The 26,832-nt window shown below is 32.8% G+C and overlaps 1 protein-coding gene across 1 annotated transcript; it reads left to right on the top strand.

Moving 5' to 3' along the window:
- The first annotated feature begins 24,937 nt into the window (after positions 1-24,937).
- Positions 24,938-26,227, top strand: LOC128229982 (protein ABHD15-like). Its single transcript, XM_052941936.1, has one exon. It carries the CDS (start codon positions 24,938-24,940, stop codon positions 26,141-26,143), a length of 1,206 nt encoding a protein of 401 aa, XP_052797896.1. The 3' UTR covers positions 26,144-26,227.
- Positions 26,228-26,832: the final 605 nt, after the last annotated feature.

Here is a 26,832-nt window from a genome sequence, read left to right as displayed (position 1 = left end):
TGTTCTATAACAAGATTGGTGGGTTTGAAATGGGTTCTACAACACGATATCAACGTTTCCAATGAGTACGGCTATACGGCTTATTAATTACTTATGGTTTCTACTACACGTTAGGTGGGTTACAACTGTGTTCTACTATACGTTTGCTATGTTGCAACTGTGTTCTACTACACGGTTCGGAGGCTACTATTATGTTCTACTACACGGTAAGAAGGTTACAACTGTGTTCTACTACACGGTTGGAAGGTTACAACTGTATCTTACTATACAATTGGTATGTTACAACTGTGTTCTACTACACGGTTGGTTGGTTACTATTTTGCTCTACAACACAGTTGATTGGTTACAACTGTGCTCTATTACACGGTCGGAAGGTCGCACATGTGTTTACAACTGTGTTCTCCAGCGTTTGTCTGCTGGATCGCCCAAAACAACAGCATTCTGCAGCTAGAATTCGTTTTATTTTATCCTCATACAATCACAACCATAGAACCCGAAATTATATTATACATCGTGGGAATTTCTGAAATAACAGTCTTATATATTAAGACCGTTCCAAGGCGGTACCTAACAATCCTTGATAAACATACTTAGTTTTTATATAGTATATATACACTGTGTTGTTTCTGGAGTTTTGTGCTATTGTTTCATGTTTCTAGGTTGTTAATTTTAATTTTTGTGTTCTATGTCTTTGGCGTTTACTATGTGCCATTAAATGGGGTTTATGCTTTAAACGTTTCACTTCTGAGCTTGTTTCTGTAGTTTTTCACATAACCATTAAACAAAATCCACAGTAATTATGAAAGCAAGAAATAAGAAACTGTAAGTCAGAACAACTAGTTACGATTAGTCGTCGGTCGTGAAATAATTACACTTCCACCAAGTTCTACTAAGAGTTTAAAAGTACGATCTATTTTCAACAGTAAAAATCAACTAAAAATATGTAATGTCAAAGAACAATTAATATGAACATTAAATTGTTATGTTTAATAAAAAGGACACAATGCCAAATAGTCTCTGGTTCAGCTTAAACCCTGGAGCAACGTAAACGGAGCAAGGCCAACCAAGGAGTAATTTTCAAATTTAATTGAGACGTTCATCATATAAAAAGGCATGAATTCATGTCCTTATTGAATAATATTATTATTATATAAATCAACATTTTATTCAAAGATAAAAGTATATAGTAACTGCTTGCCCTTTTCCCTGTGAGTTATGCCATTAATGCTAGGAAACTTCTGGACAGTTGAAGCGCGGGCAGTCTTGATAGGTTATCGATTGTATCAAGTGGACATGATGACAAAATAACTCGTAAGCCCTTTATACAACAATATTTACTAAAAAGCTTTTTTCTATCAAAGATCTTAGACATACTCATTTTCAAACAAATTAGTCGCGTGAGATGAAATTTGTTGCACGAATAGTTTCACTTGATTAGGTATCTAAAATATACTAGACTGCGTAGACTGTGTCAATGTCAGGTTCCATTCCACTGAAGAACAGTATGAAGATTGAACCAGTTTTCTACTTCTAGTTTGAATCAAGAGGACATGTTAAACTCGGTGTACGTAGTGCGAATACCATAAATGTACTCCCAACAGTTCATTATAAGGTTTATTGATGTATATTAACATATCAACTACCATTCCTTAAATGAACTGCCTTTCGGCAATTGCGTTCATCAATCGATGAACGCAACATCTTCGGATATGTTCGGATCGCAATTCATCGCATAACAATATACACGAAAACTATTGATTTTGTTATGTTTGGTATTGTGTCAGCAGGTCCCGTTAAATATAAATCAACATTTTAGAAAGTGCTAAGTTACTATATTTTAAACGGTTTGTTCCTAAAAGTGTTTCAATTTTACGTTCAAAAGTGATTTCAAGTGGTTGATCTTTTCCCGCGTTATTGTGACGTCATTTGAAAAAAATGTTTCCGGTAACAGTCGGGTCGTCCTATTTACAAAATGGGAAAGAAAGGATTACTGAAAGGTAATCCGAAATGAAATAAAGTATTTTTTTAACGTTTCTTGAATAAAATAATGGACTATTGGTGTAAATATAAGGAATGAATTGCGGGGCTGATGTCATTTTAGGGGATATGAACGCAATTGGGCTGGTCAAAGTACGCGTGGAGTCCTTCGGACTCCACACACTTAGACCAGCCCAATTGCGTTCATACCCCGATAATGACATCAACCCCTCAATTCATTCCTTAAATATGTAGTTTTTGTTGTTTTTGCTCGACACTTACACTTAGCGAGAGGCAAACAACGAAAAAGACAACAGCTTGAACAAAACTTTTATTTACCGGATGCTCCTCATCGTTGGTTTTATCGTTTTTGATATAATGAGACGTGAACAATTTACCAGTATCTAGCTTTATGAAAACAAGGAACAAACATCGAATTCCAACCAAACAAGGCAGTTCTGTATCCCACACACACCGTTTATTTCATGAATTTCTGTCAGGCAGGACATATCAAATCTCATATCTCATTTACAGTCAAATAGGATCATAACTTTTTGCGTAGTGCAAATCCATGCCTAGAAGGAGTGTTCTCTATATAAAGTTATTTTAGAGAAACTTGGCCTGTAAAAGGACGTATATGAATTTGTATTAAAACGTATTCGGTATAAAAAGTTTAACTTAATCATTCGAGTTCAGTTAACCTTGACAGCCAACGATGTACCAGAAGTCTACGTGTTTTGCAAGTAACAAATTGCGATATAAGATACGTTAGCAGCAGTTCGTATGTCTCACTTCCCGTCAACGACATTGAACCCGATAGGCTGGAAGTGTCTCTTGAGTTTCATATATTGATAAAAATACCGCTGCAGTGTTATGAAATTTATGACTTTTCGTAAAATAATAAGTCTTTCCAATTATATTTTTTCGTAAAGAAGAAAACGAGTGAGCTTGATGTATAACTTATGTCTTTTAGCACATTTATATATGCCTAGTATCTACAAAATGGATAGGCTATGTCTACACTAAAAATGTATTCCACTTTACAAGCCGGAACCATTTATAATATAAATTACGTTGATAACAGAGTAGCGTAAGATTGAGTACTGCAATTACTAGGTAACACAGAACACTTCTGGGATAAACGTGTCAGCATCTTGATTTCACGTTATCTGTACGTCCCATTCGGAAACTGTTTCACGGAATCACTTATCTCTATAATTATTCCGATTTAGAAACAATATTCATTGGAGAAATCAGGCCATCTGCGTAAGCGATACTGTACAATTGTTTCCCATTTGAAATTGACAGAAATGTCTAATGATTTATTCAAATGATTTATTCGGATAATGGCTATTTGGCTGCTTAAAATATACACTACATTCGATATCATTACAAATAAGCCTTTTGATATTGTACAGTTATATAATATTAAAAGTCTATATATTACATGAGGCTATATATGATATATAGATTTATCAATAGTCGCCTTTTTTATCGCCAAAAGGAGAAATACATGAACGTGTTGCTTGTATGACATAGTAACTGCAAAAAAGTGACTTTCCGACGAAAGACGTCTCAAATATACAGTATATTGCAGTACATTTTGTAGTGAACATGTAGTTTCTTTCTTGCAACTGTCACTAAGGATTTTCAAAATCAGATTTTTTCAACGATACTCGACGTTCAAAGTAAAGATATTAACTAGTCAACTTTTTAGAGAAATCACCTTTATTTGAATAAAGTGCAATAACTTGTAGTCTAATTAGTAACTCATAATCTCAAGTGTATGTACTTTGGAAAAGTCCGTGTCTAATTGAATTGAAATACATTATAAAAAACCGGAATGTATTTGAAGTATACTTGAACAATTTCCATAGGTGTCTCTTTATCCTTTGGTCAGGTAATTATGGAATGCAACTACATCTCGTTTATTTAATATACATTTGGGTTAATATATTGAGCAAAAAATTAAGGATTTTCGAAACAATTAAGACCTTTACAAAGCGTTTCGATTTAAATAACTTTTATGGTGGGATCGCAAAACAACCAGTCAACAGAATGTTTTTTTGCATATTATTGTATATTACATAGTAGGTAACTAATAAGCCACACATGCATGATTATAAGATGCAATGCATTAAACCAATTGGATATGCATTACAACTGTTTTATTTGATAATTGATTTTTATTTCTCTACTATTTCGTTGGATTGCCTTGACATTTTACAAGGCACAACGTAGCACCACATTCACAAATTGATGAACAGTCGTCAATTATATTTTTGTACATAATTAAAACATATACACATGGGAATCATACATCGAGTTTAATAAACATTGATTAATTTCTCATAACAGTAGTTACCCAAAAGGAATTTTTAAAGGGCGTTTGATATGATTGTTAACAAAATGCTACCAAATTTAATAAACATTGATTAATTTCTCATAACAGTAGTTACCCAAAAGGAATTTTTAAAGGGCGTTTGATATGATTGTTAACAAAATGCTACCAAATTTTTGCAACCAAAATAAGTCAATCATTTAATTATGAATAAGTACTCTATTAGAAATAAGTGTCTTAGTTCTCAATCAAAACCAATGAAAATGCATAAATACTTCATTTCAGTAACTCCTCACTTCTCACCAAATCATTATACATCAATGCAAGATCCATTATAGACAGAGATATTTGCATTCCTGAAATAGAAGAAATATGTGATTGTTGATTTACTATGTGATTAAAATAACATAATCAAACAATCATAGTCAAATAAGTGCATAACAATCCAAAAATCTATAATTTCAGTCAATCATTATGACAACATAACTTGGCGAACTCCAGATCCCCCGTGCACATTTAATCTAAGATGTCAGCAACTCGATAACGATAGATGAAGAGGGTCGCTGGGGACTTATATGTTTATACAACGGACAAACTTATAAACACCAAAACACATATACGAATACCACAAATAGACGATACGCATCAAAATAGCTTAATCAATAGATGGGATAAATGTCTTTGAACGATGAGCAAATAAGCAGTAAACATTCAGTCGAGTGGTATTGATCACAAGCATTTAAACGCACGTCCGAACCGGGTTAAAACTAAAAAACAAGTGAGAAAAGCGCAAAAATAAAGAAGGGCGGACAATTAAACATTCGGCAAATGAGAAAGAGTTCCCTCCCTTAAAAATTATAAAATTTCCTCAAAATTTGTTAAATAACAGAGTATGCTATATTTAACTATGATCCCCCTGTTTAAGTGTGGCCCAAATACATAAACAAATCAATATTTTTATCTCATGCAATAGTTTTCTTTTTTTAACCGAAGGCGACGATCTCTCTTTTACATTATCCGTTTACATAATCCACTTAAAGTTCGATATTCATTGGATAAACTAACAGTTCTAGTATTTACGAGGATAAATCCATTTTTTCCTGATTTTATTTTTTTAATATAAACGGCAGGTGTTTTTAATGAATACCTTTCGTTCTACATGGATGCACTGTTTACAAAAAGATAGCTCCTCTACATTCCTCTACATTCCAGCGTTGATTGGGAACCCATTGGATTGATTAACGTTGCTCCTTTGAACATTATGTCCGTACGCGCGCTCTTAAACCAAGCGCTGTTAATGTCTCATGTTTCTTTTAAGCCTCTGGCATTACGATTGCGAGCAATTAAGAGGTGTCTAAAGGCAGCTGTGGCTTGGAATTACAGAACAATCTGTATGGAAATTGTATTTCGGTTACTTTATTCCTTGGAGATACCTAACCGTTGGCGTTAGTTATAACGGTTATCAGTCTTGTAATCAAGGCTGACGTGTGGAATGTTTCTTTCCAATGATTTGTTTTCGGCAGTCTGAAAGTATTCACGAAATTGAATACTCATTACAACAATCTCACAATGAATAGATGCATACTTTTTGTCAGCGGCTTTTGATAATAATAATCAGACGTCTTTCTCATATTTATAGATAATATTATGCTGATGGCACATGGACTATCTACAATGTGTATTTGTCTCAGTCTGTCTGTATGTTAATATTCAAGTGAGCCATTGTCAGTAAATATTACCGTATAATGAATTCTTTAAAATCTTTAAAGTTTTTAAAGCAATGGTTCAATTATTATTGATGGAATAAATTCTTTCACCGCCATCAGTGCCTTCTTGCAAATACAAACATTATAAGAACATAAAACAAGTTCCTGGCCTTTACTACGAAGTTGACCTCAAATCTTGTGTTAATTGCGCGAGGTTACGTATGCAATGTAGCAAGCCTAGTGAACATCCATTCTCAAGAATATTGTCAACAGTCCTAATTGTCAATGCGGAGAAATTTAGGACACCTTCCACTGTATCTCCACCTGTCCGTTATATAACGTTCAAAGAAAAATCATCTCATTGGTCAGTTATCCACCTTTGGTCATTTGTCCCTTCAACTATTACTTTTTGGATAGAAGGAAGCTTCATATCAAATAAACTTGTCTTTGACCACGTCCAGACCTACATATGTCAATCTAAACGTTTTTGAGTACAAATTACAACAAACCTTATCCCGATCCCGATCTGATAAGGCACTGTACTACCGCCTTCATTTCACCTTCCTTTTCTTCTACCTTACTCCTTTTTTCCTTCTAACTAATTGATTACAGATTTAAACAACTTTTTTACATACCATAGTTTACACCATACGTTTATAAGATTATATTGATTCGAGTCACCGCAACTTGTGCACCAGCCTAAGCAGCGTGAATGACCTACAGAGGCGAGACATAGTATAAGTCTTAAGACTTTCTTCTCCATTCTGTTTACACTGTTGTTTTTGTGCATACTTTACATGTTCTTTGTTTCGATGCATTACATATTTGGCCTTTGTCAATTTTGATTATGCTAAAATTTTGTTGATCTAAACTAAATGTAAATATTGTTTAAACCAATTATCATTATGCAAGAACACATAATGAAAACGTTTATATGAAAGCAATGAATTCCTTGTCGTTTAAGTTCGAGTCTTAAAGTAATTGATATTAATTTAACAATGACAGTTATAAACCAACGTACATTGGATATCTATTATGGATTTATATGTGTTCTACAGAAACGTTTTTTTTTCACAATTAAAACCTTGGAAGTTTGTCCTTCTTTATGTGTTACTTCAATGTCTGAACAAAATTAGGCGAACAATTATGTAAATCTCAATTTTACTGGAGAATATCAGAATTGTTAGAATGAAGTCATCAAGCATTTTTTCTTATTTTTTATTCATGCACCCCATCACCCTAAAAACTCCCATTGCCCGTACTATCACTTCTTTGAGAGATAGTATACACAACATCTACAACAATCTCAGTTTGATTAAAACAGTACATCGACAGCAACGATAAATTCAACACCGCCGATACCATCTAGATGAAGTGATATTATATTTTCAACAATCCCATTTTTATGTTTATTATCCAGAATGACCAGATAATTAATAGCTGCACTCTGTACGAGCTCTTTAATGAACGGTTCGAACGATTTTGTATTGGTTGTGGAGCATGAATTTGCTTTCCGAAACAGTACGAAAACTATACTTAACAAAGTAGTATTCCGCTCGAAAGCATCAGTTTAAAATCAATAAAGAATAACGTAAAAACAAGGTAAAATATACATATAGACTGAAAAGGTAATCATGCCAAAAGGCGTTTCTCTTTATTCATTGTTTATTATCTTAAATTCATGTACTTTCTATGTTTGGTTATGAAGGTACTTCTATTCTAACTTTACTTTCTTCCACTCAGCAAAACATTATTCGCATTTATTGAAGGAAATAATGCATAAACAGGGTCTGTGTTCAGTCACTCAATTCTAACACGCAGTTTGCAATCGGGAAGACGGCATTTGTCAGTGCTTCATATGTTTTCAACGTTAATTGGAATTGCAAAACTTTGTTTAACTTGCACTCGGAACAATCTAAATGAGTGATTTTTAACGTCCTCACAATAATGATAAATGAAATTCACCTGAGATACCGATAACTGTTCTACAAAAATAAAATAATTGCTATTTGCAAAATTTGGCCCAGCAAATCTAGTGAAACTATTTTTCGAACATGACATTGGATAAGACATACCTTCTGGCAATAAATTCTGACTACTTTGATAATGTAATTATGTTGAAAAAGTCACTGCTAAGAGAAACAGTAAATTATTGAAATTTTTGTTCATAAAAGCAATCAAAATTAAGACATACTTTTCGATTATTCATTGAACATCTGTTAACGAATACATTAAAGTCTTGAAACATTAAGTATTTGTAAAAGTGCGATAATTGTATGCTTACTGCAGAAAAACGAACGACGGAACTAGCAAACACCACACACGACAGAAAATACCTCCGCAACAATCTTACATGCAACAATAACAACAACCCCAAAGCTGCATCGCCAGTGAAATTATGGAGATGAATCATTGATTCTCGGATAGTAAAAACGAACATCAAGTATTACTCAAACGAGTTGACACATTTTGTTTGAAAATTTACTCAATGATAGCTTCGCATTCGGACTGTATACCATTTTGCGGGGGCTTGTAGATGGTTACGATCTCAAAAAGGTGTATTGACCCTTATCAAAGCCTTATCAGTGCTTGTGTTATTATCTTAATATACGAAGCATTTTGTTGTAATGTGGAAGTATTGATGCCGCCATAATGCTAACGTACTGCCATCTTTGTTAGCCTTTTCTGACGTTTTCATGATCCCAAAGCAGTGCATCCAATAACAAGCAAAACTGTTCGAGATGTCAGTCGTTCCTTAAATGCAAAATTGTCATGTTCATGAGGTATTATTTTCGATTTTGACAGCTGTCTCATGGAACCAATTTTCAGTATAGATGTTTCAATTAGAAAACCTTATCCGTTGAAGAGACCAGACCATTTGTGTTACCGATGATATACGGTGGTTTCACAAATATTACACAGAAATGTACAATAAAGTATTCAGATAATGGATGTCTGGTTGTCTGAAAGTAAATAACAATTTCAAAATCATAACAAATATGTAATTTGGACTAATTTTCTTGTGTTAAGTTTCCATCCTTGTATTATTAATTATATAATATCCTTTCATGGCTTTTGGGTTTTATAAATCAGACGGATTTTCAAGTTGTCAAAACATGAACCAAACTTTGTGCAATCTTCTGCAAAAGACAGTTGCTTGTTTCTGAAGCTCATTATAGGTACAAGACATTTATTGTGATTTAGAGTAAACATGCCGTAATGGAAGTAACGCTTGTCGTTTTTTTATAAGGCCTGCCCTATAAATATCTTAACTACGTATTCAGAACTTATCATCAAATAATATAAAGAAGAAACAATCGTAACGGAAGTAAGAAGTGCACCATTTAACATTTCTGATCTACCTTTTGCGTTGTTTTTGTCCTTGATTAAAGGCATGGGTACGCCAAATCGGAAGTGGATTCACCTCGCAGTGTTCCATGTTGAAAGTGAGATAATAGACACAATCTATTTTGTCTTAAATGCGTAATAGTCAACAATGGTATTGTAGAAGGCCGGTGAGACATGGGACTAAATTAAAATGTTCAAAAACATAATGTATGTTTACCTGCAATATGTGACAAGACGTAATACAACGAGTGATATTATGTCTTTCTAGTAAACATTACAATCGCACCTTTTTTATTTATATCGACAAATGAGGACGCTTTAAAAAAACACACATATTTTGTTTTGTTATATTTCAAACATCTAATTTAACACATGACTGACAAAATTATGTTATCTTATGTTTTGTCTTGTTTGAAACTTGTTGAATGTCTTTTCTCTTATTATGCTTTGATCATTGTGCCCTTAACTATTTCCTGGTTGAATATGTCTGTTTGGATTGTCCCTATATATTCCATCCATGGTATTATATTAATGAATATTTTGCTGTTAATATGTGTTTGGCACATATAGCTTAAATGTACGATTATGTTGTGTTAAAATCGGCATTGTTCACTTGAACGGTTTAAATTAACAAAAACATGATTATCAATAGATAATTATAGATATTATCAGTCTCCCTAATCAAATGCGAAAATCATGATCCAATTTGTTAATGGAAAAGTGAGACAAAAAATAACTATTTGTAGCAGTCTGACCACAGAAATGGCGAAATCTACTTCATGGTGTGTTCATTGTTATTCATTGTCCTAGAGAGTGTTCTATTATTTATACGTTTAGCATGACTGCACTAAATCCATTGTTGCATGCATATTAATGTAATCTACCTCAATGAGTACGAACGTACATCACCAGGCCATAGCATTGATGTTATGTTGTTTAAATGGTTATTCTTCTTATATACGAGTAATTTATTTTGCACAAAAATAGGTTTGTATTGGTATTTTGTCTTGCGGTCTGATATACTTGATGCCAACTATACTCAACGTCACTAAATAAAGTGTCATTATGATCATTTTTCGATTGGCTTGACTGTGGAATTTTAAGTATCTCTCGATTCAGAATAGTGAATTAGTAAAACTATTTCTGTTTTCATCTCTAATTTGTTAAATTTATAATATTCTTATGCATTTCATGTTATTCAAGTTTTATCCATTTATAATACTCACTATACTTTGATATATGTTTATATGCAATAAACTGTGGTTAAATCAAATATATCTGGATATTGCCTTTTTAAGAACTTGTTACTTGAGAGTGATTTGGAAATTGATATTTACTTCCTGTGTCAGGGTTTATTATTATAAATTTTAAGGAAGTAATTGGTCACAGAAAGACAGAGGCAATCGTGATTGCACCACACAACCTCATCAGTGGTTCGGTAGACATATTTAGAAAACTGGGACCGGTTCCACAAATAAACGTAAGAAGCAGAATACACAATTTGAGTATTGCCTTTTTACAGTTACCTGATTACAGCTGATGAAATTAGTTTTATGTTATATGTCTGTAGGGTAAGTGCTTTATCTATCGTTGAGTGTTATTGAACCTTAGTATGAAGTAAAATATTGTGTGAAAGATATGATTATACATATAATTATGTAAGAAAGTTATTTTGCTACCTATTAAACTCCTCTGTAAAACATCCTGTTAAAGTACAGAGTACATCTGTAGTGTGAAATACACTTCTGAGTTTGATCAAAGATGTACATTGACAGTTATAGTGTCACGTTGTGGACGACATCTACCTGAAGTGGTCTGATATGATTGATGAAAATTCTTTTTGACTGAGTCCTTCTTTAACATTATCTTTCAGGATAGGATTTGACGGTAAGTATGAAATAATTTTTAGATCTTTTTTATTATTCCTACAAAAATGTTTAGATTGTATACATAGTGTCATTAAAGGAATGCATTCGTCTCTAGGTTCTGTTAATCAAAAGAGGTAAATTTAATATTCTGTATGGAAGTGATGCACCTACACTTCGTCACCAGTTTCCAGTTATTTTCCTTTATTGCACGTTTTCAATAGCAAGCAATGCTAACGGCAAATTTAATTTAACCATACGGTCTTACATTACAGTTCATGTATCGCATATTTAAATCGGCCTGTATCTGATGATTGCTTTTCCATTCCCCTGTTGGATTATAAGGGAAATTTTGAACGGTATTTCCAATCAACTTTAAGCCAGCCGTAGAAATGACGTCAATGATGTTATTTCGTGTTTCAGGTATTCAGGAGGACAGAAAAGCTGCAGAAAATTATTCGCAAAGTTGTCGATATCTTCCTTTTTAATCATTAGAAGCAGTGTCAAAGTGTCAATGTCCGTATAATGTGATAGTAGGTTTTGAAAAAAAGGATATCACAAACTGCCATGTATAATTATTGCAACAAACTTGAACGCCGAGATGATGGAATAAACCATTGCTTTTGCCTATGTTTTTCGAGAATATCTATGTCGATATCATTTTCACGTTTCAAATACAAACTTTAATAGTGTTTCTTGAAATGCTCTACTCATCCTGATTATGCGGTCATTAAGTGGATTTAGATACTGCTTGTCGCTTTTCTAAGGAAACATCATTAAACATTACGCACACTAATTCAATTCACTATTGCATTCTTCTAAGGTTAGTAGTCATACATGAACCCGGCCATTTCCCAATACAAATAAGTTTACAAAGAAAACATTTTTCTGTGTATAACGCAATCAAAAAGGAAATAGGACACCTTTTTTAAACCACCGATGCATTAAATGCAACCATCGCAATAAAGAACTTTTACACTAGGATGAAATCATTGTTTGAACTATTTGCCAAACCATTTAACAGAGAGCTGATGTCCACGTTGAAACTTTCCAATTTATTCAAACTCGATTATGAAGACATATATAATTTGTTTACGTTTTGGGATCATTGCTTTGTCGAAACCATTGAGTGACAGCAAACAATAATACAAGACTACTCTCGTCATCTTAATCATGTGTCTGCTTGTTTCATTTGGGGGGTCATATAGAAGTTGCAACCAATTATTTTCGGTATCAGAACAAAATTAAACACACAGTTAAATCAGCAATTAGCAGTTCAAACAATCAAATATCTCATTCACTGAAAATATATAATAACGTTTAAGGTGCTGTGAAATTGACTTCTAATGGAATCGAAACAAAAAAGTCCCTTTTGCCAGTTTGTATACTAATTTTGTAGCGCTCAATACACATTCTGGTAAATCGATCCATCTAAGCCATTAAGTACATTTCAAATAACTCTGTCTTATCTCAATTGTTCATCGCTAGTAATAAATAGTGTTACACACGCAAGTGAACGCCTTGACTTACCTGTATTTATCATAGTTTCATGAACCACTTGGCCATATAAGATTGTAATATCCATAACGAAGTCATATTTTATAACAAGTATTACTGTTTTGAAATATGATAAATATTGCAAGGCACTGTTGAAAGAGGTTAAATAATTTTAAATAATATGTAATTATAAGGAAATGACATTCGATGATATTAAATGGTTTCCTTAACGTCAAATGAATCTTTATGAGTAATTGAAATTTTGTCGTAAATACAAAAAGGTTTCTAACTAATCACAAACAGTTGTTCTGATACGTATGCTATTTCAACTAAAGCATTACAAGGTATCATATTAATATTTGTGTTTGATAGCTTTGTTTTGTTTTGTCGGCTTTGAATACTTTATGATAAATACACGTTGTTTGAATCCTTTAAATCGATGAAACTGTAGATGATATTATTCAACACTTCAATTGACAATAACCAAATGAAAATATGTTGACAGTTTAAAAGGAGATAATGGAAACGTCTCACTAATATTTATATTGTGTGTTTTTACACACCATTACAAAATGTTTTAACATTATATGTTATACATACATTGACAATTGTAAGGGTGATAATCGGAAACATCTGTCTTATATTTTTATTGTGTGATTATTGTAAACACACTAATACATAACTTTTGTATCATATCGCTTTAATCTTAATGGCATTCTTTTCAAATTTGTGGATAGAATTTTCAAAACTGATTAATTTCATCAAACGTTATATTTATGCGCTCAACGTTAGAGACCCTGTTTATGGTGTCGAAAGAAATATATCGATTACTCATACCATTCTTCGGCTGTAACTTTTCTGTTAGCCATAAGTCCCGAAGTGCACGACACAGCATCACTGATCCCAAGACGTCAATCAACTTAAAAGGTAGGCATGTTAGGTATGTTAAAGATCATTATTAAATGCAATCAGTCAGAACACTTCACATTGATTTCGTCCACACTGTTTCATTATTGTTGTCAATGCACAGTTTTGATCAAACCAAGATGGATATTTACATCCTTTAGATGTATTTTATGCATAATGAATTAAACGGTAACAAAATATAAACCTTACATATATGATTAAACAAGTAATTTACATAATGTTGAACATTGCATTAAGATTCACAAAAAACATGTAAGACTCTCGCACTTGAGTATTTCACTACCGACATTCTATGACATATCAATAATATTTCAAAGAATATTATACAATGCCAAGAAAATGTTTTCAATATGATTTAAACACATTTAAAGATTAATTCAAAATAACGTTGGAGTATTATATGCACCGACGTTTTACCGGTTACAAAATGCGTCTATAAACACAGTTATACATGTCTTGACTGTTATACACGACACTTAATCAATTAATTACAGTTTATTTTCATGCTTTTCGATGAAATATGGAGTTTTACCGGTAAAATAACAAGAGTGAAAATATCAAAGAGTATTTTCACTGCAAAAAAAGGAGTGAAAATATCAACTTTCAGAACTACTTTTAAAAGCTATTGTAGTTACTTACCCTTGATCAAAACAGAACACTTTACTTTGAACAAATAAAATATTTAAAATTTAAAGGAATGTTACAAAAGTTTAAAAAAAAGGTATATTTGGAAATAAACAACCAACCGTTTATTAGAAAATAGGTGATTTTCAAACGTTTTCTTAATCTTGAAGCTGAATGATCGAACATTTGCTTTCATAGCAAACAAATTACAAACGAAAACAACTGTTCAAACATAACCAGAATATTATATAATTGTTCAAATGTATTTTGAACTGTTAGTTGTTGTAATACTGGATGCACTTAAAACTTCATTGATAACCGTTCATAAAACCTTTGTATTAAAAAAGAGCGAATAAAAACTATAAAAAAGAATATCAGAAACTTTTTTCTCAACAAAACGGAAATAGAAAATTTGTGTGGTGTATGTTCTCAATTATAAACAATATTCCAACGATCATACCTTTAAAAAGTTTTAATTCGATACTAAAGGCGAACAAACGAAGCCCATCAGTCGACGGCACTGTAACAGCTTGGTCTACATGTTGGCCACTAGCATGTCAATAATAAATCAGACAATTTGATCCAGATAAGGTCTCTGATGTTTTGAAGGACATCAGGCTCTCATGTTCCATTGCCCTTGGTTGAGTTTAAAGAAATCGACGGCCTTTAATTGATTAAAAAGGTTATGTTACATCTCATTAATCACCGACGAATTGATTTAAAACTTCATCATTGTTTTGAAGTGCATCAACTTACTAGGTTCTATTATTCTTCATTGAACGAATTAAATAGTCGAACACCAGCGTTATCTATCCCTTCTGGCTTCCTAACAAGCTCCGGGGTCCGGTTCTTCGATTCATACAACAACCACATGGTATTCCCCAAACCATACAAAACTAACACGGCATTTTTGAACCACGAAAAAGCAAATTGTTATTCATATATCTCAGTCACTGATTAATTTAAGGCCCAGGGTCAAAATATCACAAAAATCATAGACCTCAAATATAGATTGTGATTGGCTAGACAAAAGAGAGTTATCACTGCAATTATTGGCTATGACTTTTCTGTCCTCCTGAAGATCCGAAGTGCACGGAACAGCATCACTGAGGCTAATACACCGTTCGGCTTTAAACTTATTGGTTTATAAACGTAAGCTTAAAATTCTGGATACTGTTTACAATTTGTCAAATGATAATCCAATATGGAGGAATGAACGTTCTCATCAAAAACGAGCTACGGCAGAATGCAATATATGAACTGTAAATACCATTCGATCGAGATGTCCGTTAGAATATATAATTATTGAGTGCAACAAAGTGAAATAACTGGTAACTGGAAATGCATATTCACCAGGAAAACAAATTACCAATGTGTAAGTATGCCGCATAAATTTGCAAGCATAATGCAATTCAATTGTCCGTACTCCATTTAGTGTGGCAATATTCCACAATGCTGACATTACGCCATCGCAAGTATCATTACGCAATGTAAGAATGCCGCGAATTAATAGGCCAGTAATATGTACATTGAAACGTAAACAATGTGCCGTCTAAGTGTTTCTGGCCAGTAAGGTATGTACTAGAAGTTTTATTGAAACTACCTTTTTATCAAAGAGGCCATCCTTTTCAACTTTTGAAGATATTTGGAACGTGGGCTGATTTATGGAGATGGATTTTAATAATCACGCTCATACTGCACGACTCATTGTTCCGAAATATGTAATTCCGCTGCTGCCAATATGCATTGGTGGAAGGCTAATTTAATTGATTTACAGGGTGCATTTAGATGAGAATTCGCATGAGAACAAGGCAAACTCATTTTGAAATAATTAACGCCATTGATAGAAACCACACCTAACTTCCCTGTTGATTATTTCTTATCTAATTGAGTACTTCGTGGTTTGGATTTTCGATAAAATACTCGTGTTTCGTACGTCAATAAACTGCGTCTAACATGGGTATGAATATGTATATAAATAGGAAATCAATTACATTGATAGTGTACAAAACAGAAAAATAACTGCACTTAAATTAACAAAATGCTCTTTAACATTTTTCTCATGTGATTGATAATTCTTTATTTCACAGACTGATTCCTAAGTAAACACCTCTGCTTAAATGACGGTGGGGAAGAATAATAATCAGTCTGCTTACAACCGGTACTTTTAAACAAATCAAGATTCTCTTTTATACAATCCGTTTATGCATCACATGATGGTTTCCGTCCTTCATGAACATAACTATAAATTCTACTACTAATAAAAATTCTGACCGCGAGTTGTTTGGACAAAATAAGGCAGTAAGGCAGAACTTTTGAAATTATGTACATTGCCACAATTTACGTTTCAATTTACTTTAAGGTGTATAACTATCCTTTAAGCACATCTTATGAAACATAGCATTTGAGAAATGTAAGAATGTGTTTTATGAATCAGCCTACAATACACAGAAATGTTCGATATATTTTCTGAATTAAAAACTTTATTCAATTTTAGTTTAAGACTCTCGTAAACAAAAAAGTAAAATTAATATGCTTATAATGTGCCGTTCAGTTATCTATAAGTGCACACACGTTTCTTGATTTTTTAATTTACATACATTCCGTCGTGAAATTACCAGCTTTATTTCAAGTTTGATTAAGATTGAATGGTTTCCATATTTTCCAACCATTTCATGGCGATATGACACTTTAAACTTCAGCACCAATTATAACTAATGGTTCAGTGTATAGTAAAATTATTCGAGTGCTTTCAAATAAAATGGCACTTATGTGAGGATTATACATTGTACGTTAGTTAATCGTATTAATTTTGTTTAATATAATGAATCAGCAGGGCATTTTATACATAATAAAGCCTGTTTTACAAGTGATGTGGAGGCGGCTGGGAGTTATTGGAATCTGGTCAGCACGTCTTGATCCGTGTTCTCTACATAGGTTATCATTCATGGTTGAATACCTTATAATTAGGCAGAAGTGATAATGGCAAAGTGAAGCTTAACTCGCATGCAAATTTCTCTCTTAGTCAGTTTTTTATTAACCCATTTAAAATATCAATGGGATAAAAAAAAGCTTAACGATGTAAGTCTATAGCACAAAACATCGTTAACATATTTAACACTATTTGTTGTAAAGTAACATGTGGGGGTTGTTATGTATCTACACACATGATTCCGTATGTAACATGCCGTTTACATCATTGTTAGAGTTAATTCATCGCAACCAAATATTTAACCCCTTCAGTAAGAATTCATACAACCTTGTGTTTTTTATAATACGGAAGGTAAACTTATGTAATCATACGTAGTGTTTTTTGTTGTTGTGTTTGTGTTTTGTAAGTATTTAGATAATTTACTAAATGATGTATTTGAAATAGATGTCTTAAGCTTTGTCTATTTTGGTAGAAAAGTTGACATTTGAGCAATCTCCTGAAAGCATCATCTGAATCCCTGTTTTCTCTTACGAACCATACTGAGGGAATATTATATTCTTACGCTTTTTGATGGAAAACATACTTTTTTAGAAACACAATCTAAGAATGTACGAAAGACTTCTTTTTATTATCTATTTAAAGCCTCTGTCTGAACGTACGACAATGACATACTTTTAATGATTTTGAATTTCGTGAATACTGTCAGACAACATGAAACCGAATATCGGACTCGTTTACCTATATTAAAAAACTGACATCCGTTAACGCAAACTCCAAAAAAATGGTATATCCAAGGAATAACATTTTCTAATTGCAGCCTCCATCCTTTAGTCTATAGAGACACAAATATTCCACAAAGTCTTTATGCCTCTTGATTACTCAAAACAGAAGATATTTACAGCAGTTTTTTGTCAAGAGCAGTTACAGATATAAAGATTCAAACAAGCACTTGTATTCAACCGATGGGTTTCGAAACAACGCTGGAATTCTAAGGGGGAAATGCATATATATTCTAAAAAAACAGGAACAGTACAACTGGTATGAGAAACACTTGCCGTTTCCAATCATAAAGAAACGATAAAGGAAGTTTTTGTTTTCAAAGTTACTTTAGTGTTTTAATGAGCTGTCGTGATTGGATAACTTCGTTAAATGAAACTCGAATGACGGATTTGAGAGATTGTTATTGACCGAATATAACATTTATGTGAAAAATGTCATGTTTCCTTTATTAGTTGAGTAAGGGAAGTTTTAAAGATATACATAAATGATTTTTTTAAGATATACATAAATAAAAGATGTAAAAAAGGAATTTTGAAAATGAAAAATCATTACTTGGTCACAATGAATAACGAACATCATGATCTGAGTAAACACTCTAACAAGAACCAAACTTGTTGGTGGAGTTTTATATTTTAGATAATCGAACATTGTCAATTAGCATCAAGCGTTTCAAAATAAAAATAAGTTGTGCTTACCATGGGTTCACTCAGAAAAAGTATGCATAACAAGACAGGCGCTCTTATTATTTAGAATGCACCTTTTATCTGATATGTAATAAATCAAAACATGTAAGGACGTGTTTAATTATGGTTTTGTATGGATTGAATGAGATAATAAAACTTAAAAAATAAATTAATGAAACAGATGTAATATATGTTTGAACAGACCAGATTATAAATGAAAACATCGATGCGTATGATAACAATAAATGGCTTTCACAAGTATTTATCTTTATCTTTTTTATTAGATCGTTGCACTGAATTAACAAAAACAGCTTCATTTTTATATATTTAGTTCACGCTCTATAATTAAGAGATATTATAATTGAAGCTACAATACTGTTGTCATGTCTGTTTTGTTTATGTCTCATGGTGGTATGACCTACAAATAATAATATATGTGTCTAGTTCTACTGTCACTGAGTACAAGAGGTTATCCCCTTTGTTGATCAGAGAGATATCAGAATGTAATATACATGATTTACTGTATCCAAAAAAGATTTTTTTTCTATCTATTTTTATTGAAAACATGTAAAAAAGGAATATTGTATGTGTAGAGCAAGACAGTTACGATACCACTACGGTACTTCAAATATAACTACTAGGACAATGTCATTCGATAGCAAGACAAACTCAATATTGCATGTCCACTTACCCTTGAAAATCGATCAAGCCGATGAAAAGTTCTACAGGGAAATAACCTTGACACAGAATCGGGCTCAATAAAAGCCAATTGTACTCACATTTTTTAATGGCGAGGACCAGCTGTTCTGATTTGCTGTAACATTGATATTGACTTTATATGCCCAAACGTGAATGATTGTCATTTACGTATTACACTCCCTCTAAGTAGTTAGTACTTTTAATCTAAAGCAGACGAAAGCGTTATCTTGTATTGTGACATCTCCGACTTTTAAAGAAACAAACGTATTAATGTGCTACAATTGCAACTACAGTGACCAGACATATACTAACTAAAAAAATACTTTAAGGACAAACGGATCAGAACCTAACTCTAGTCAAAGACACATTCAAAAGAAACCACACAAGACAACACTCACAGTTTACATAATTAACATGGCATGTTCAAATTCGCTCAAACTCATCAGTTTTTTTTCTCAATAAAAAACACAAACTGTGTTTATTTTCGGAGGTACGACCAATATATGCCAAAGTTTCTAAACAAATTGAAGAAAACAAAATATCATCATTTAAATAAAGATTTTTACTCATTGAAATGACAGTGAAATTCATTATCAGTGGTCGCATATGAGCACGAACACAGGTTTGAAAAGGTCAATCCCTTAATGACACGAGCATTTGCAGGATTTTTACAAGAGAAACACAGTAAACAATCTTACAACCAATTTTGACGAATTAAAGTTATTAAATAAGTGTTAGATACAATGCTGAATATGTTTTAAACACTATGATGAAATGCGTCAGTATAAGCGGACTCTTAGAAACGCTTAATCAATAAGAGGTAATTGTCTCAGCTCGACAAAATATGTACATGACATTTCACGCAGTCAAGTTTTAAACCATTTCGTACTGAATTATAATTGTCTTCTAACATTCAGATCAAGATGCATATACATACACCAATATAACTGAACTGAGCTTTACTAAGTAAGTGTTACTTAAAGAAGAAATTGTTAATACACAAGGAGTATTATTGTAATTTTCATAGCATGTATACTGGTCAAAATAACAGAACATCCATTGACTGTGCATTAGTGTCGTATTATTGAGGTATAGTTGATGTTTGTCTGTATAAGACTAATTATTTTTGCAGAATGTATCCAACAACATGGCATATGATATTGGACCATTGATGCAAAGCTTCAAAATGTGCCAATAATCAGTTGAAACAAGGCGTCAATAATGTGAACGTGTTGGAAAATAAGGTGTCTTTTGTATGTTCATAAAATCAGCATCAGTATATCTCTACGACATGTTTAACCAAACGATTGTAGCAAGATTGATTGTATGACGTAATGTTTATGGCTATCAAAAGCTTTGACGAGGTTATCTAGTAGCTATATGAAATCCTCTACGGGTTGGGAAACAAAAGCCATTCAACGGCGCTATGCTCTGTTTGCGTTATTGTGTTCTATATTCAATAGAGCGGATACACTGAAAGCAAAATTATTAAAAGCACTGATCATGGGTCCAATCTTAAATTTTTTGGAAAATAAACATTTGGACACTGCATAGCGGAAGTGCGTTTTAAATCAACGTTTACTTTAAAAATTGCATAGTGACTCTTATAACAAATTGAAAACTAAATGGACAGGGTACCCAATTGGCTTTTTAAAAGGGTTGTTATGTTAGTGTTTGATAATTAGAATTGTTTGACTTTTTTAATCTGATTTGAAATGTACCAAGATCTTTGCATTTTTACGCTTTGATTTTTAAACAAATGTTTCCTTGCTTTATTGATATTTGAGGTTCCTTTTAGCTATTGAACTTATCAATTAGCATTTTTACCTTTGAGTTTGTGGTGTAGTTGAATGCAATATTGTTGTGTCGGTGTTTAGAATATGTTTTCAGTTCTCGTGTCTGCCTGAAGCATAAACTTATTGTCTCGTAACAAAGAGTCAATCGTTCAAGTTTGGAATGTAAATGTCATCAATTGTTAAAGAATTATCGAAAAATGTTGATATGACCTCACTGATCACATTCCAACTTTTAATGAATTTATCCAATGACAATGCAAATGCATTGATGACTTAGAAATATTGTTACGTGAACATTTTTTTTATATTTCACCTGACGAGACTTTCTTCCATGCGCGAAACACTTAAAGAATATTGTGGTTGAGAAATAAGACGTCGATAGCTAAACAAACTATCGTGTTTTTTGTGTTTTTTTCTTTTCTCCTGAAACCCGAAAAGCACAATATCACTGACGCCAATACGAGGTTCTGCTCAAAGCCTATTTGGTTATATGAAAAAGATTATAATTATTGCTGAATTCCGTTCACAGTGTTTCCAAGAGTCCAATAGTTCTATAATATAGCGATCGTCAGATACCGGCCGCTTACAATGTGCGTACGAGAACTGTACAGATAAAATCATACGATCAAAGGAAGACCGCGGATATGATTGTTTAGATATTTAATATCTGCATTAATGGGAATTAACTGGAAGTAACAATACAATGTAAGTACATGAGATACGTTTTAATCATTTTAATTATCTTGTTAGAATAATGGGAACTTTTAAAATTATTGGATCCCTAACACTGTCAAATACTCTTTGATAGCTGATTTCTCACTTGCGCCCCATTCTGGTACTCTCCAGTTACAAATAAAGAGTAACAGAATTGATCACGCGGTATCCAACGATAAACTAAAACCGAAGACGAACGAATAATTGAAGCACATGAAGCAAAAATTATTTTGAAAGTCTTTTAAAAGCTTAACTTAATTACTTAGTACGATTCTCAATTTGGACTTTTGTCGACACAGGTTGGATATATAAACAGTGGCAAGAACTTTATGTGTGGAATAATTTTGAGAAATAATGTTGGATTGAATTTCATCTAGTAAGCTTTTTTTCTGAAACACATTGGAACATGGTTTCGGCATTTAGATTAAATGATTTGAATACTTTTCACCCGATTGTTTTAGTGGATAAAGGTATTATAAATATTCGATGTACGTTGGTAAATAACTGACTTCTTTTTACGTTCTTCTCAATATATAATACAACTAACAATATAATTAATGGGAAATCTAACGAACGTAAACAAACCATTGAGTCACACTTCATTCAATATCATTAGGACGTATAAAAATAACTCATTTAAGAGCAAGTTAAACAGACCTTTGCACTATCAATTCATGAAGCATTGTCAAATGACGTTTAGCCGGTTACAACTGGCGTATCAGAATTGTGCATGGCATAGTTTATCTTCAATATATGCAAAACAAATTCGCTGAGTGTCAGGAGAAAATATTTGAATAACTTTGTAACTATAGACTGCATTAGCAAATATTTACACCCCAACTTCCATTGCTTCGGACTTCACACACTTTGACCAGCCCAATTGCGTTCATACCCCGATAATGTTATCAATCCCTCAATTCATGACTTATATATACTGTATATCAAATGTAGGCAATTGTATTGCTATATTTCAATGCTCTCAGCTTGTTTACATTGTAGATTGTCCATGTGAAATCAGCAAATTCAATATTGCATTAGCATATTCATTAAATTAATCCCCAATCAAACTCGATAATAAACATCGATAGTAAAAATGTCTGGCTGCTCGGTGTGATATTGCTTCATATGATTGTAACTTGACAACATAGACAACAGGTTTTCTATTATAGACACATGTGGACTTTCGTTCAAATGTACACTGTAAAAAGGTCATTTTAGCTTGCATGTAATAGTAATGGTATTATGGGTATTATCATAGCATTCTTAACGTGCTTTGATCAATGCTCGTTGTAGTTACATTATATTTACTTATATCTAATACAGCAATGTGTGTGGATGCAGCAGGTTTTAACCGATTTGTTCTCTTGTATCAATCATGATAGAAATATGTATTAATATTGATTTTATTTAGCGGATATATTCTCTCGGATTAAAAACAGACTCAGATTAAACAATTATTAACATTTTGTTTTTTATAAAACTGATGTCAACTCTAAGCAAGGTCAGGTCAAAATAAGACCTATTCGAGAGGTTGGTTAAACGAAAATGTTTAGGTATAATACATTTCAAGCATTTTTTTAATATTGTTTGAATTTGTTAAAAATTACCTTTTTACCTTTAAAATCATCAGTTTGGAAAGGGATCATTTGTGGCTATCAACATCGTTATTCTCTCTGCCGAATCATCATGGAACGATATATGAAATATTACGTACGCCGTATGCAAAAACCATTCCAAATATGAATGTATAAATTCAAATTTTGTGAATACTTTCAGACTGCTGAAATGCCAACATCGGAATGAAAAATTTAATACCTCTGCCTATGATTGCAAAACAGCCACCTGATATCGCTGACGCAAATAGTTTTGTCTGTCCAAGAAGTAACAGTTTCTCAATTTAAGCTCCAGCTTATAGAACGATGATTTCGTCGCGTACGGACCTAAAGAAACGTTATATAATTCAGCGGTTACCAATCAATGCTATAATATAATGAACCGATCAGGGGAAATTTCATCAATACTTAAAGATATTGCGAACTGAAAGTGCAACAGTTACAAACGATAAGTGGATTAGGTTGACAAATAAAGCAGAATCGTTTAAAAGAAAATAAGGTATCCTTTGGAAACTTGCCAAGCAAATGCATGTTTGTTCTTAAGTTAAGAGATATTATAAGCTGCATGCTGGATTTCAAATATTTGTACATGTCAATGGTGGTTTTTAAATAAGTGTACCTTTCACTGAATACTGCGATTAGCACATATATATGTATATATGTTTAAAAAGAACAACTCATATCGTATAACAAAGTAAGCTTTCATAGTATGTCGGATGCTCCATTGATCTGAAAAGTCATCAAGAGAATCGAAAACATATTAATCTATGTTAAACTGGCATTTGCGAAAGTATTGGAGGAGACAAAACATTTATAGAATTTGTGTATTTGGGGTACACGAAAACAGTGGAAAAATCACTAAACTATAGAACACTGAGTATTGTTCTTTTTTAGGGGAAAGATATAATATGTTAATAAACTAATTATTTTTATCTTTCGTAACAAGCAATTGTTTACGGTGCGAAAACGTGCGAAAGGTGTTTATATCGGCTAAATGAATTTCGTTTTTCAACCCGAAAACGTTTAAACTGGATTACTTCCGTGATTAATGGACTTTTCTGAAATTCTCAAAGTGGAATATTGTGATGCCTGAATCAAGTGTTATGTTTGTCATGTGAAGATACCTGGTTTAAGTTTTAGCAGTACTTTAGTTTTTTTGCGTTTAGAAACACACACTTTTTTAACTCACATTTTGTTAATATTGATCACAAACATACGTATTAAGTTGTTAAAAGACGACGGTGACGGGAAAAATCACCGGCATTTAAAAGATATTGCATGAATTCCTATAAATATTTTATTCGAATTCTACAAAACAAACAGTAAAAGAAACCGATATGCAGAAAAGAAAGGCATTTTATCATAACGAATATGAATAAATTATAATTTGCAAATAAAAACGAATCAGACGACCTAAATAGCAAACATACCGGATATGGTGGGATCCACAGTTATGTTTTTGGCTGTGTACTCAACTGTGACGTCCCTACCATTCTGCGTAGCCGTGTTTGGCACAATAGTGATCAGTGCTTTCATTTACGCCAAGTCTTTTATGACACTACCATCAAACATTCCAAAACTGTATTTCAAAGAATCAGCATTGGCGTCGCATCTTCTCAAGCGATGCAGACTGATGAACCGTAAATTCGATCCGCCATGGTATCTACGAAACGTGCACATCCAAACGATACTTTCGTTTATTCTCACACATACCTCAACTGAATTTGAAAGAGAATATCTACAAATGCGTGATCGAGGAGTCGTAGCGCTTGACTGGGCTCTTCATGTGTCTGTTCATAAGAAAAAGCGTTGTTCTGTGTTAGTAATACTTCCGGGACTAACCGCTACCGCGGTCAACGTTTCAAACCTGTGTAGTTTAGCTGCTCACAAAGGTTATAGGCCTGTTGTTTTAAACCAACGAGGATTCGGAAATTCAGTGTTAACTACTCCGAAGATACTGAGCAACGGGGATCCGCACGATTTACGCCAAGTTGTAAAATATATACATAGTCGATACCCAAAAGCGTTAGTTACAATGGTTGGATTAGGAACGGGTTGTTCGCTTTTACTGTCATATCTTGGAGAATTCGGATCATCGGCAAACATTTGTGCTGCAGTGTGTATATCAGCGTGCTTTGACAACTCCGGGAAGTTTTCGAAAGGCGTTCAAGGAATATATGACATATTATATTTGTTGTCATTGAAAATTACGTTATGTGTACATTCAAATTCACTTGCAAAGTATATCGATTTTATTGAGTTGCTCAAATGCTGGTCATTTCGACATTTTGATGAGCTTATGTATTCAAAGTTATACAACTTTTCAAATGTAGATGACTTTTGGGACCGCAATAATCCTTTGAGAGATGTGGATGAGATTGCAGTTCCTTTATTATTTATCAATAGCTTAGATGATCCGTTTTATTCCAAAATAAGCATTCCATACGATCTCTGCAAGTACTATCCACATTTTCTAATGGTTTGTACTAATAAAGGTGGACATTGTGGATTTATTGACAACCCATGTGATGCAAGTTGGGCAGAGAAATTAGCTCTGGATTACTTAGATACCGTGTTAGATTTTACAAACATGGGTCATGCTATTAATTATGGAAAATGTGCTGTTCGATCTACAATTTAAGTGACTGATAAATTAATAAAATGAAATGATTGATGTGGATGATTTGCTTATTTTAACCCCGCCTGATATTATGACTCTGTAGAAAGACGCAATATAAAGGTTTAATTACCATTAGATATATATTTATGCGTTCCCTACAAATATTCATATCGATGTGCATTGGGCTTTTGGTAACAAATTTTAAGAAATAATTATTCTGCATATTTGCCTTAATAAATTAACGGTATTAAAACCTGTTTATATCTTTTTCGTGAGTCATTGTGGAATTGACTTGAATGAAATAATAATATAAATCATCTTCCATGCGTTTATGAGACAAATCTCAAATACGTCCCGAAGTAAAGTATACCTCCCGTTTTATTGACATATTTTAACTCCTTGAAACACTTGATACGTTCGAATATTCCGCAATATAAACCACAAAAATTAACTTAAACATTTTTCCAACTGATTTATAATATTTGCTGAGGAATAAACGCAATAGTCGTTAATATTTGGCATCACAAATGATCACTAGTTGCAATACAATCTCCCCAATGTATTGCTGTACAATAATGAGATATTTGTTTAGGTCATTAGTACATAATATTTTAATTTGGATAGAAATATGTTTTGAGGTGTTTTAAACGATCAAAAAGTCATTTTTCACAATACACCAGGGTGTTTTCGTTTTCTAAAATGTCCTCAAA

This window comes from Mya arenaria, chromosome 4, assembly GCF_026914265.1.
Source record: "Mya arenaria isolate MELC-2E11 chromosome 4, ASM2691426v1".
NCBI classification, from domain to species: Eukaryota; Metazoa; Mollusca; class Bivalvia; order Myida; family Myidae; genus Mya; species Mya arenaria.
This window is presented reverse-complemented; position numbering and strand designations above follow the sequence as displayed.